Genomic DNA, 13,487 nt, shown 5'->3' with positions numbered 1-13,487 from the left:
ATATCCAAGTAGTTCAATGTTGACTTTGTCATATTTGATTCCCATTCCAATAGTATCCTTCAGATATCTCAATATGTATTTAGCTGGATGTAAATGAATCTTCTTAGGAGCACACATAAATTGACTCAAAGTCTGAGTTGCATAGCAAATATCCGGACGAGTATTGACCAAATACATTAGGGATCCAATAATTTGTCTGTAGTAAGTAGGGTTTGCAGTCGGTTTGCATTCCATCATTCCAAATTTGGTTAAGATATCAATTGTATATTTTCCCTGATTTAGTATAATACAGTTGTTTTATTGCTAGACTTTTAATCCCAGAAAGTAGTGAAGTAATCCTAAGTCTTTCATTTCAAATTTTGCAGTGAGTTCTTGCTTACATTTTTTTATGAGATGTTCCTCACCTATAATTAGCAAATCATCAACATATAGTACAAGAATAATCATATCATCACCTTCAGTTTTGAAGTATAGATTTTGGCATATCCTAATTTCAATAGGTGATTATCTATTCTTTCATACCAGGCTCTGGGAGCTTGTTTGAGTCCATAAAGTGCTCTCTTTAATTTACAAACATGAGTCTTGCTGTCATAAGTATTGAAGTCTTCTGGTTGTTCAATGTAAACTTCTTTTTCAATCTTACCATTGAGAAATGTTGTTTTGACATCCATTTGATGTACTTTCCATCCTTTGGATGCTGCAATTGCTAGGATTGTTCTGACTGAAGTGTACCTGGCAACAGAGGCAAAAGTTTCTTCATAATCAATACTTTCTTTTTGAGAGAAACCTCGGGCTACAAATTTTGCCTTGTATTTTTCAATACTATCATTTGAAGCATGTTTAATCTTGAACAACCATTTGGAAGAGACAATTGATTTGTTCTTAGGTCTTGGTACAACATCCCATACATCATTTTTCAATATAGAGTTATATTCCTCAATCATTGCTTCCTTCCAAGATTGATGTGAAAGTGCTTCTTCAACACTAGTAGGTTCAGATTTTAAGAGTTCAGATAGTAGTGCAACACAACAAGATTGATTTTTGGTCCTTTTACTTTTTTGAATTACTTCATCTGGTTCAATTTGATTTTTTTCTAACATTTTTCTAGCCCAAAGGGGTCTCTTCTTATTGTTATTGTTGATGTTTTTAGGTTCTATATGATTAGGCAAGGAAGAGAAGTCAGAATTATCCTCCATCTCAATTTCTGTAGGTAGATCTTCTTCTGAAATAGATTCATCACTATTACAAAAAATTTTAAAGGCAGTGTCTTCTTCAAATATTACATCTCTGCTAATTTCAATTGTCCTTTGCCCAGGAATGTAGATCTTGTATCCATTTGTAGTTTCACTATATCCAATGAATATTCCCTTTTTCTCGGAGGGCTCCAATTTGGTTCTTTTTTCTTTTGGTATGTGAATATAGACCGGACATCCAAATATTCTCAAGTGGCTTAAATTTGGTTTAATCCCCGTAAATACTTATTCTGGGGTGGTATTTTCTAATATGGGGTGAGGGCATCGATTTTGAATGTAGACAACAGTATTGGATGCTTTAGCCCAAAATGAGTAATGGAGATTTTGATCATGTAAGATGGCTCTGACTGATTCAACAATAGATCTATTTTTTCTTTTAGCTATTCCATTCCGTTGAGGATTATAAGGTATAGAAAACTCCCTCTTAATCCCAACAAAAATACAGAAGTTTTTAAAGATATCAGATGTGTATTCACCTCCTTTGTCAGACCTTAGGGTTTTGATCTTTTGACTTGATTGATTTTCAATTAAGGCTTTAAACTCTTTAAACTTGGATAAAACCTCAGATGACTCCTTTTGTTTCAAAAAATAGATCCAGGTTCTCCTAGAGTAATCATCAATGAAAATTATATAGAAAAAACATCCATTAAGAGAGGGGATTGACATAGGACCACAAAGATCTGTATGAATCAATTCAAGAATGAATTTAGATTTGTGATCACTTTTGGGGAAGGAATGTTTAGTATTTTTACCTAATGCACACCCTTTACAAATACTTGAATGATCTGCTTTCAGATTAGGTAGACCTTTTACAATTCTCCCTATAGATGATAAGGCTCAAAAGTTAAGATGACTTAGTCTCTTATGCCAGATTTCAGAGGAATTTGACTTATCATTACTAAGGGTTAAGTTTACATTATGATTTTGATTATTACAAAGCTTATAAAGACTTCCATCTCTGACTCCAATCGAGATGGCTTTCTTAATAGATGAGTTCTTAGTCCAAGATAGAACTCTATCTTCTTGAAATGCAATTCTGTACCCTTGATTAACAAGTTCGGAGATGGAGACAAGATTTCTTTTGATCCCTGGTACATATAGGACATTCTTGAGTTGAAGTGTGATTCCAAAATTCTTTTAATAGGGTGAGAGGAATAATCTCCAATAGTTACTTTTTCTGATTCATGTTTTGAGAAGGTTTCAAACTTATCTTTAAATCCGATGATGCGACGAAAAGCTCCACTATCTATGATCCAAGTATTGTGATTAGTGTCTAATTCACTTGAGAGAGCTACGAGGAATGCATAATTTTCTTTCTCCATTTTGTCAATATTTTCTTCTTTAACTTTTGCTAAAACTGCTTGAATTTTCTACTTTTTTGGACATACATAATAAGAGTGACCAAGTTTATCACATTTAAAACATCTAACTTTGAACTAGTCACGTTGTTTGTGAGATTTGTGATTTTTGTTGAAATCCTTTTTGCTACTCTTAAACTTTCTTTTCTTATTTGATTTGGTGTATAGCGCTTGGATGTCTCCCTCTTGATTTGAACTTAGACCTCTGGAAGCTAGTCTAGACTCCTCTTGAGTCATTCATTATTTAGTTGATCAAATTTTGGAAGTTCAGGTCGTGAACTTCAACCTCGCATGAAGGTTTCCCATGACAGAAGAAGACCTCGAAGAGCAATCATGCTTAGTTCCTTATCATCCACTTCGTTTTGCATAGTTGCAAGTTGATCTTTTAATTCAGTAATTCTTAAGAAGTATGAGGTTATGGATTCTCCACTTTTCATCTTTATATAAAGTAGATCTTGTTTTAAAGCTAATAATCTACTTGTATTGTTAATTTCAAATGTATTTTGAATGGAGGAGAACATTTCAAATGCAGTTTTAAGATTAGCTATAGATGGAAGTATATAATCCTTTACTGAGTCTATGATGATCTTCATTGCTTTATTATTATGCCTTTTCCATGTTACTTTCTCGGATTCATTTTCAGGCATGGGTAAATTTGATTCAATGTATTTTTCTAATTCCATCTCTCTTAGCACTATTAATAATCTGATTTTCCAAGATGAGAAGTTTGATGCTTCATCTAGCCTATCTTTTATTCTTACGTGATTCACCATTTTAAAGCTTTGATTTTAAAACCTCTTTCTTTAACTTTTGAAATTCAGATTAGAATGGATACTTTGCAAAAGTTTTCCTATCAGTAGAGCTCTAATACCATGTTAAATATTGTGGATCTCTGATAGATAAAACAATTACAAATAAATGCTTGCAGAGAATATCTTACTTGAATAATGCAGAATATATTTACTTATCTTTGGCAGCGATCTCAGTAATGTATTTGATTATCTTTCTCCTTCTGCAGTAATCGTAACACTGGATTGCTGTGTAACAAATTGATGGTGATAGCAAAAAGTAACGTTTACAATATTGATGCTGACTGCAGGTACTTGAATGCCATGTAATTGATTCTTTCCCTACAGCAGCATGCTCACTTATATATGCGGGTAAAGGGCATGACTCTGAAGAGTCATGGCTCTACGTGGCCCAAGGGCCACGTAGAGACATGCCTCTTTAGAGGCATGTTTAGTTTAGTCAATAACAAACACTTTATATACGTGCCCGATAATATTAACAAGGCACGATAATGAAGTCTACCGATAATAGGGAGCCCAATCATTATGAAGTTTGCCGATGATAGGGAACCCGATCATTATGAAGTTTGGTGATAAATATGTTCTCAGTACTGTTGATAATCCATGAAGCATTACAGGGATGTAGGCATGTGTATGTGTGTATATTAATATGTATACATATATGTATGCTTATATCTCTGTGATTTATGGAAACAACAGTAACTTCAGTATATCAAGTAATTCATGTTTTGCTTCTTTTGACGCTAAACATTAACAGTGCTGTCTCGTTGCTGGAGGTTTCAGATTTTCTTTACTTTTCTCAACCTCCAAAGCTCTTTCTTGATTCTAACTAGTTCTTGTTGCCGGCTATTTCCTTCTCCCTTTTGTCTGACTGATTCTGTTGGACCGTCTTTTGGCTTCATCTTCTCATAAGTAAGGGGATCCTTTGACTTTGTAGCTTCCTTAATCTTTCATTATACCACGAGTCGGTATGCAAATCAATAGCTCTTGTAATTGCCTTCAAGGAAGGATCCTGATGATCATCCCAATCTACTGGATTCAACTTTGTTCCTTCTACTGTATCATAATCTTCTCTCAACACATTTCCATCATCTTCCAGTTGATCGGGAATATCAAGGCCTCTCCATTTGATATCTCTCATCATGTTCACTGACAATCTTGAGAAAGCTAGCTTTCTCACATGAAAGTTATCCTTGGCATTGGCCCAAAAGTCCTCAATATTGGGAACATGTTTAAATGCATTTCCATGAGATACCTTGATAAGACCATTAGGATCGAATCCTTGTGTTGCTCTGTACCATCTTAGATGATACCATTCCAATTCCTTCTCCGCAGTTGCAAAGGTGACTCCATTGGGGCAACTATCATTGCCAATTCCGAATGAGAAGGTAATCCTTGATTTACCTTAGTTTCTCATTGTTCTATCATAATGCTCAAGTTGCCTAGCCAATTCCATCAAAACTACCTTGTCAGGTGGGTAACTTGGAAGCCTCATGAGACAAACTATACTTCCCGCTACTCTAATGTAGGTGAATTGCGGAAATTGGATAAACCAACTCCCATACTTCTTTATCTTTGCTTCTGCTTTCGATGAAAGTCTCTTAGCAGGTGTCCCTTGTAATACCCTTACTGTCTTCATGGCAAAGGCGTCACAAAACATTTTGTAATCCTTGTTTGTGCAAATGAAATTGTGGATAGCATTCATGCACCAAATATTGGCCCGGCCCATTGCCAACTTCTCCTAAGGCCTTAAGTCCCGAACTTTTATACAATTTAGCAATTAGGTAAAATAGATAGGATCCCATGTAGAATTGCTTTTGGTTTTGTACGATTCTAATTTGCAACTCTAGATTCTCTCTTATGATCTTAGCCCAATCAAATCTTCTTTTTCCATTTTCAATTTCATCAATAAAGAAGTACATCTAGTTTTCGAATTGCATACCTTGCGCTAGGCCCATGATCCGGTTGAGAAGCAAAATGAGATCGCCATATTCTAATTTGAAATCTGCCACTGTGAGCCTCGATGATCTGGTTACTCCTTTCTTTCCCTCGTATAGCCAATCCTGTTTTAGATGCATGAAATAAGCTTCCTGGTTATCTTGAAATGACTTGGCTGTCTGATCCATCATCACCACTGTCATGCTCTTGTATTGGGGAATGTTAATGCTTCTTCGATTTCTTGTCCGCCAATGTTGGTCAATACCCTCTTTCCTTCATCAAAGATGATAGATTTGCTGATCAGATCAAACCTGAATGTGCACTCCGTAACCAATTCTGGACAAGGCAAAGTAGGAGGAAAAGTTGCTGCATGTACAATTCCACTTCTGTATATCTTCTTTGCCATGGGGGATTGTCCTTCCTTTAGTCTATCTTTTACCTATATCATATTTACTGTATTGACATTGGTATTGGTTATTCGCCTAATTTTCGGGAAGAAAGTTGTTTTGGGCATCATATCCTCTGTCTTTCTTAGTGTTTGTTCCCTTAAGGTTCTTGCTTGCACTAACATCTACCATCCTTAACACTTATTTTTGCCCCTTCGTTCTAAGTGATATGGACTACCTTTATCGATCTCCAACCTTCTTTCTATCGATGGATTCTACACTTATTTTTGCCTCGCCAAGTCTTATCACTACACTTATCAATCTCCAATCTTCAACTTAGGATAGGACTAACACTTATCTTTGCCTCGCCGTTACCTTAGGATGGACTACACTTATATCTCCCAACTTCAACCTAGGGTGGTCTAGCTTATTTCTGCCTTTTCAAATGTCCTATCATGGATTCTACCCTTATCAATCTCCAATCTTCAATTTAAGATGAGATGATGAAGTGGTGGATGATGAATGCAAGAAGAATCAAGAAAAATAAAACTAGACAACAACAAAAGAGCGAAATCCGCTTAAGGACCACTTTCAACTCTAAATGAATTGAATTTATTTTTACCAATGGCCGGGTCTTCTTTTGAATTTTGGATCAGACCTAAGAATTTCGAGCCCCTTGCAAATATTGATGCCCTAGCCGAAGAAATCAGAATTTTGTCCACTTGAAATTGCCCATGCATGTGCCAAAAAAAATCAGACTTTATCACTTGTTTTCTTCACCAACAAAATTGTCCAATCTCTAGGAGAAAATCACAGCCCTTCTAGAAAATTAGAATTTTGTCTTCCACAAATTTCGGCTTCACAAATTTCGGCTTCACAAAATTCGGCTCCACAAAATTCGCCTTAGGGCAAGAAATGCTGATTTGCCACAAGAAGTTTCCTAGGGCAGAAATGCAGCCTTCATGGAAAAAAATCAGATTGCCAACAATGGAAATCCACCTTTGCAAAAATGTCAAAATTTGGAAAAAATCGCCTTCCTTAAAAAAAATCGCTGCCTTCCTCAAAATTCGCGCAAGCATGGAAGAGGAGGATGGAATGAATGAGGAGGTAAGTGGAAGGAGATCCCTCTTATACCCAATTCACTTCACTTCTCTAGCTGGCCGACTTGCACCTAGGAGAGAAAAAAACATTAATTAATGCACAATTCTGGCCTGGATGAAATGATAAGCTAAAAATTAATTTTGCCAAGATGAAATTTACTTTTTTAAATTGCCGGTTAGACCAAGATTGCAAAGATAAAGTAAATAAAGCCTTGGAGATGCTAAGTGTTTCCCTTTAATGATGATTTAGTAATTAATATATCATTAAAATTGGATTTTGGCTAGCCAAAATTGATTTTTTCAATTTTAAATTACTAATTTCTTTAAATATTTTAAAATCTTTAACGCAAATTTAATCCATTTTATGCCAATTTTTGCAATTTAATCTAAATTGATTTTGCTATGCAATTTTAATTTTTTAACAGAAATAAATCATTTCTCTAGAATCCAAAATCGATTTTGCAATTTGATTTCACCATCACAAAATTATTATTTTTTTCACTGAAAAAATTCAAGATTTTCCAAAAAACTCAAATCTAACAAAAATTTCATTTTAAAAAAATTACTCAATTTTGCACAATTATATCCAAATTTTAAAAAAATTTTTGTATAAGTACAAAATTTACAATTGTATCTTGCCAAGTGTTGTTCTTTGAAACTTGTTTAGCCTAAGGATAAAATTAGTCGTTTTGGAAAATCAAGCTTAAAATTGGGTGAAAAATAAATTTAACCTCCTCCCTCTTGCCCCGAAGGCATCCAAGAAGTAAAATTTTCTAAGAGCAGAAATTTTTGGACAACTTTAAAAATTATTTATTGCCAAGGCGATTGAAAAAAAGGGGGTCCCCAAAGTTTTGGGGCGATGGCGTGAAAACTTCACAACAAGTTTTCCACACCAATAATGGTGGTGAATATGGCAATTATTGTTCTGAGTAGTTTTGCATTTCAAAAGGAATTGATTTGCAATGTTTAGTTACATATGATCCTTAATAGAATGGTGTTGTAGAATGGATCATCTCTTTGAAGAAAATGGAAAATCACATGCTAAACTCCATATCTTGTGCACCTTGGTACTAGGTGAAGGCCATTACTTGTGCTTGTTTTATCCAAGATTGGGTTCCTTATCAAGTTCTAAAGGGTGTCACTTCTTTGGAGCTTAGAGTGATAAGTAATCAACAGGAAAGCACTTTAGAGTTTTTGGTTCTTTTGCATTGGTCACATTCTTATAGAGAAATGTATGGCTATGGATTCACTTAGTATGCCTTTTTATGGTGTCTAGATGTGTGAAGAGTTGTTGGTTTCTCTACCCTACTACACTTGAGCTATTCATAGAGAGAGTAGTTCATTTTTGAGGACTTGTAAAGCTTACTCATACTTCCTCGCAACCTCCTTTGACATTCGACTCACTTGGGCTTGATGAAAGATCTTTAAGGATCCAAATCCTTCTAGACAAATTCTTGATAATGAGAAGTCTTGCTCACTCACTTCAAATGCAAAGAAGTTCTAATCATCACTTAAAGGTTGACGATTCTCTTCTTCAACTTTAAGGCCACTTTGGGCTTGATTAACATCACAAGTTGCAAGCGATTGTGTTGGGAATCCATTAAGACACCAAGTACACTAGTTCACATTTTGAGGGGTCTACACATGTTTTTATTTCTACTACCTTTGATCCACTATCTTTTTGAAAGGTTCTTGGTAATATTGAGTTGGATACAACTATTTAGGAGTATAGTTTTATGATTAGGAAGCATACTTGAGATCTTGTCCACATTTCAAAGGGAAGGAAACTTGTTTGTTGCACATGGATCTATTGGACAAAATTTGTTGTGGATAAGAACAAAGTGTGATTAGCAAAGAGGTTTTTCTAGGTTCTAAATGTTAATTACCTTGAAACCTTTGCATTTATAGCTAAGATAAAATCCATCTCACACTTGATTGTTATGGCACATTGATGGGAGATTCACCAAATGAATGTAGAGGGTGCTCTACTTCACGAGGACCTTGAGGAGGAGATATATACGGAGCATCAACATGGCTTTTTCTAGGATTCTTCTACACTTTTTTGTCTCTAGAAATCTATGGCTTGAAACTAGTTCTTTAGGCTTGGAATGTGTGCTCATGTAGCCTTTTGGATTGGAATGTCAAGATTTGGTAGTAAGATGTTTCACTCGCAGCTCTCAATGTTGACAACCTATTTGATCAAGGGAGTTCCCTATTAAACCTTGTAGTAGCAAAAAATTATCCTCAATTGAAGTTTTTTTAATGATTAACTTTGCCTTCTTGTGCTACTTTCTTGGGATTCAAATATCTCCGTCCACTTCTAGAATCACCATCAACATCGAAGTATGCTCCAGGTTTCACATGGTTGATTCAAGCTTGATCCGACTTTTTTCTTTTTATTCTTAAATTTGAGGCTCAATGTTCTTCACCGTTTATTGATGACACTTTGTACTATCACATTAGGAGTTTTTTCTACTTGACTTGCACTAGGGCTCAACATTTCATATATTTTAGGCACGATCTCTTGATTCATTTAAGAGCTCCATGAGCAACACTAGAAAATAGCCAGGCAGATTCTTCACTATATTTAGAGTACTCATAATTTTGGGGTTCACTAGTGATGAGCATTCATATCAAATTAATGGGCTCCATAGGTTTATATTGGGTAGGAGATTCTCAGCTTGCAAATCTACTTTAGATTACATCTTTTCACTTGTTTAAGAGCATGTTTGTTGGTTGAGCAAGAAGCAGTATTGGGAGATTGTGTATTCCACTAAAGATTTTAGATGACCCTCAATGAATTACATTTCAATTGAAACTTTGACAAATTACTAAATACCAAGATACAAATTGTATCCATCAAACATACCAAATATGACTACTGACAATGACTGATACAGTGACACTGTTATTCATCACTGATTATATGAAACACTTATACATTGAAATTAACCATATATGAAAATGTAATGGGACAATGAATTGCTGGATAAATAGGACAGTACCAATAAACATGAAAACACCAACATAGAAATCCCAGTTCTGATTTTTATTTAGGGTCTGTACCATAATCAGCAGCAATGTATGCAATAGCAGCTACAAATAACATAAATTGCCCATATTAGGTTTGCAAATGATCTGAAAATGTCTGTTAACCAGCCACACACAAACACATTTTGCTTTCAAATACAGTAAAAAAAAGCAAATTTTTTTTTGAGACATTTTGGGACAGATGACTTTATTAGTCCCTGAGATAGTCAAGGGATTCTAGGTGTCCCTGAGACATGTTGGAGACTCCAGGCCGTCTCCAGATGTCCTGGTAGCAATGGCAGGAAAGTGGGGGGATACCTCCTCCCTCATTGCTGGGGGTGTGAGAGTCTTCATTTTTTTTGGTTGAGGGGTTAGGGAGGGTGGGAAGGGTGTGGAGGGGTGGGGATTTTTATCTGCACGGGTATCTCACTAGGCTTTATTTAAGTGGTATGAGATGAATGAATGGATGAAGGTCTTGAGTGATGTGTGGAACTGTAAAACCTCCTTTATGCTTCCAACAATAGTTTAATGATGGTTGAAGGTCTTAAGTGATGTCTTAAGACATCATGGAAATCTCTCTTGAGTGTGGTTTAGTGTCAGTCGTCATCCATCGTTGATCCATTTGGTTTTGGTCTTTTATGTTGTGGAGTTATGTTTATGTACTTTGTTAATCATCTGATTTATTCCTTATTTGCTTGAAGTTGATGCTATATGGTTAAGATGACATGGTTGAAGTCCTTTAGTGATGTCTTATGGAATGAACACCGCCAGAATCTGTCTTGAGGTATGGTCTAGTGATAGTCTTCATCTCTCTTTGACCTATTTGGTTTCTGGATTTTCAACGGTGTGCTGTTATGCATATGTTCTAAATTTCTATGGTGATTGATCGGTTTTCCCTATTTATGGTTCTTGTGTGCAATTAATTGGGTTGAAGGGATCAAGAGACTTACTAGTCTTTAAATCCAAAGTTATTAACTGGTGTTGGCCCGTTATATATGACATTGTCATGGGGTCAAATGTAATTTGCTGAGGCATCATTAATAATTGTGCCCCTGAGCTTGAATTGCAGAGGATTTTCTTTCTTGGTATGCCTATTTTTTGCGAGTTCTCCAATGTCAGACTGTTTGCAAGTTATTTTTTGTCTTCCATTTTTCATCTTGGGCACGTTTGCCAATAAAGAAGTCTTGTTTATTTTTTCATTTGTTTTCAACCATTAGTGGGGTTTACCCTTTTGTTAATTGTTTTATTCTTGTGTTTCAAAAGCTCTCTGTGCATACAATCAATGTCAAAGCTCTTTGCATCCATAATATCAAGTTGCTGTATTATAACTTAATAGAAGGAGATTTATTTTAAGAATCTGATACTACAGCATTTTTCTGAATCATTTTAGCATTTCATATACATAATAGAAGGTTAAAAGATGAAGGTAGTTGTTAAGGTCACCTCCATGCAAGACAACAAATTGGTGTATGAGACTCTCTTTATCTATTCATTCCACAGAGCGATTACTTCTTCAACTTACCTTATATATTGTTCATTAAAGTGTACAGCACTGCCCTCTTTGATTTATCACCTGACCTCCAATAAGAACTACATGTATGCAGTACTGTCATATTGAAAGCGTCGAAATCCTATCCTAGACTAAGTGCATATTTGATTGACAGCTCTGTAGGTCTGCTGAGAAACATGCTTCACTAATAGTGACTAGAGGTATTTTAATCAACTCACCTTCTATTTGAAAATGCCACAAGGCCAATTCTTCTGAAGAGGATTCTTGATCTGGTTGTTTAAATAGAAGATAAGTATTTTTAGACAATTTTTGATCCTAGGGGACATGAATAGATGTTATACGCAGAGATTGCAATCAGTAACTCAATTGTGCATATGGCAGCTGTGTCCCGAGTTTAAGATTCATTTTCAAAATAATTTAGAGAAAGTCACTAAAAACAGAAATCTCTGCTCCTTATTTGACTCAGCTGGCATAGAGAAACCATGCATTTTTTGATTTGGTGGAAGCATGTACACATTGAACTATTTCCATTTGTAAAATTTTAATTTGGGGTGCTAAAATAGGTGACAGAAATTTCTGAAATTGTCAAAATTAATCAATTGCAATCCACAATACATATCCGGCCCGTGCTGATTTGGGGCATTTATTGCCAGGATTGGTTATTATATTCATCCTGAATTTAAAAACTCAATGTATTTCAGAGTTCTGAAACTGTGATAGTAAATTCATGCATTCTCTAAACCTCATAAAAAGTTCATCTTTCAGAAAATCAATTCTGAACAGTGGGTTTTCACAACTAACCATTATATGCTTCAAGCCTAAAACAATTCTATGAAATGTAGGAGAATAAGCTAGTTTTTCCAAATAATACATCCAGAAAGTTCAATTGTTAAAAATGTGAACAATCACTTTATTTTAATTAGACCTTTCATGTGGGAATTTGCTTCTTGATAATTAAATTAATTTTGAGAGGTCATATTTTCATTCCCAATAGATTGCATTATATTTTACTGGAGACTTATTGAATTTACCTTTGGTTACTATCTCAGGATTTCCCAGTTGAAAACTCAGGAATTACATCCAAAATCTTTAATTTCAACAGAGGCACAAATAAAGATCAAATCTGAGGAACTTTTATGGGACAGCTATGTAAACAAAGTACAGGACAATGATCTTCAAGAACCTAAAGATGCAGACGCATTTTTAGGGATGGACAGGTGCAGCTCACATGATACAAAAGCTATGAACAAAGTATCAGGAGATAAAATTTCTTGTCAAAAAAGATTAACTGAATTAAATGCCAATGATAAACCACACCAGTCTTTCAGGGATACAAGGAGGTCAAGACTTCTTGACGACGAAAGGAGTTCAGGAGGTACACAAAGTAGAAAGGACAAAAACCTTTTTAAAGGTCACCATGAAAACAGAATGGAAGAAAATAGTTTCAGGCATGATAAAAGAGAGTGCCAGTCACAGAAGAAAGTTGTAAAGCAGGGCCATCACAATGGGAACGATCAAGTCATGCAACATTGGAAGAAAGATAGAGTCAGTTGCAATGAATCTAAAGATTACAGGACATCACGAATGAGTGAGAGGGATGATAGAAGCAGCCTAAGAACTGCAACTCTCAGATCAATGAATGAAAAAGAGATAATTTCCCATGATGCTAGCTGTGCAGTGTCTAAAAATTCCAGTGTAAAAAGGAAAGTTGCTGATGCAGCCTATACACACAAAATAGATTCTTATGATGATTCATCTTTATTTAAAATACACAAAAGTTATAAGGGAAGCTGTAGATCTAATAATGCTGAGTATTGGAATCAGGAAAGCTATAAGGAACACAGTGAAGGAATAATTCCAAGGAAGCAAAGAACATAGAGTGAAAGTTGGGAATGAGTTATGAAAGTTTATTGGGGGTGTGGATTCAGGTATAGTTATTTGATAGCTTGCCATGAGATGAATGACCAAGTCTATTCTGTGATGGAATTTGTAAATTACATTCCTTATTATTTATACTCTTCAGTTGTGTCCTTCAATCTTTCACAGTTTGTACACAAAAGTTAACCTTTGGAATCTCAGTATGAATGTCTTAAATGATATTTA

General features: G+C 35.2%; 1 protein-coding gene across 1 annotated transcript in view; it reads left to right on the top strand.

Annotated features, from left to right (window-relative positions):
* The window catches only part of LOC149569048 (uncharacterized), a 52,793-nt gene that overhangs the window by 38,488 nt on the left and 818 nt on the right, over positions 1–13,487 (top strand). The window contains exon 5 of the mRNA XM_089821832.1: positions 12,434–13,312. Within this exon, the coding sequence (XP_089677958.1) occupies positions 12,434–13,262 (829 nt within the window). The 3' untranslated portion in view covers positions 13,263–13,312. The remainder of the gene's footprint in view (positions 1–12,433; positions 13,313–13,487) is intronic.

The sequence above is a fragment of the Cupressus sempervirens genome, chromosome 3 (assembly GCF_028749045.1).
Source record: "Cupressus sempervirens isolate cs-2001-9-10 chromosome 3, ASM2874904v1, whole genome shotgun sequence".
Lineage (NCBI taxonomy): Eukaryota > Viridiplantae > Streptophyta > Pinopsida > Cupressales > Cupressaceae > Cupressus > Cupressus sempervirens.
Note: the sequence above shows the minus strand (reverse complement) of the source record. Positions and strands in the feature narration are given on the sequence as shown.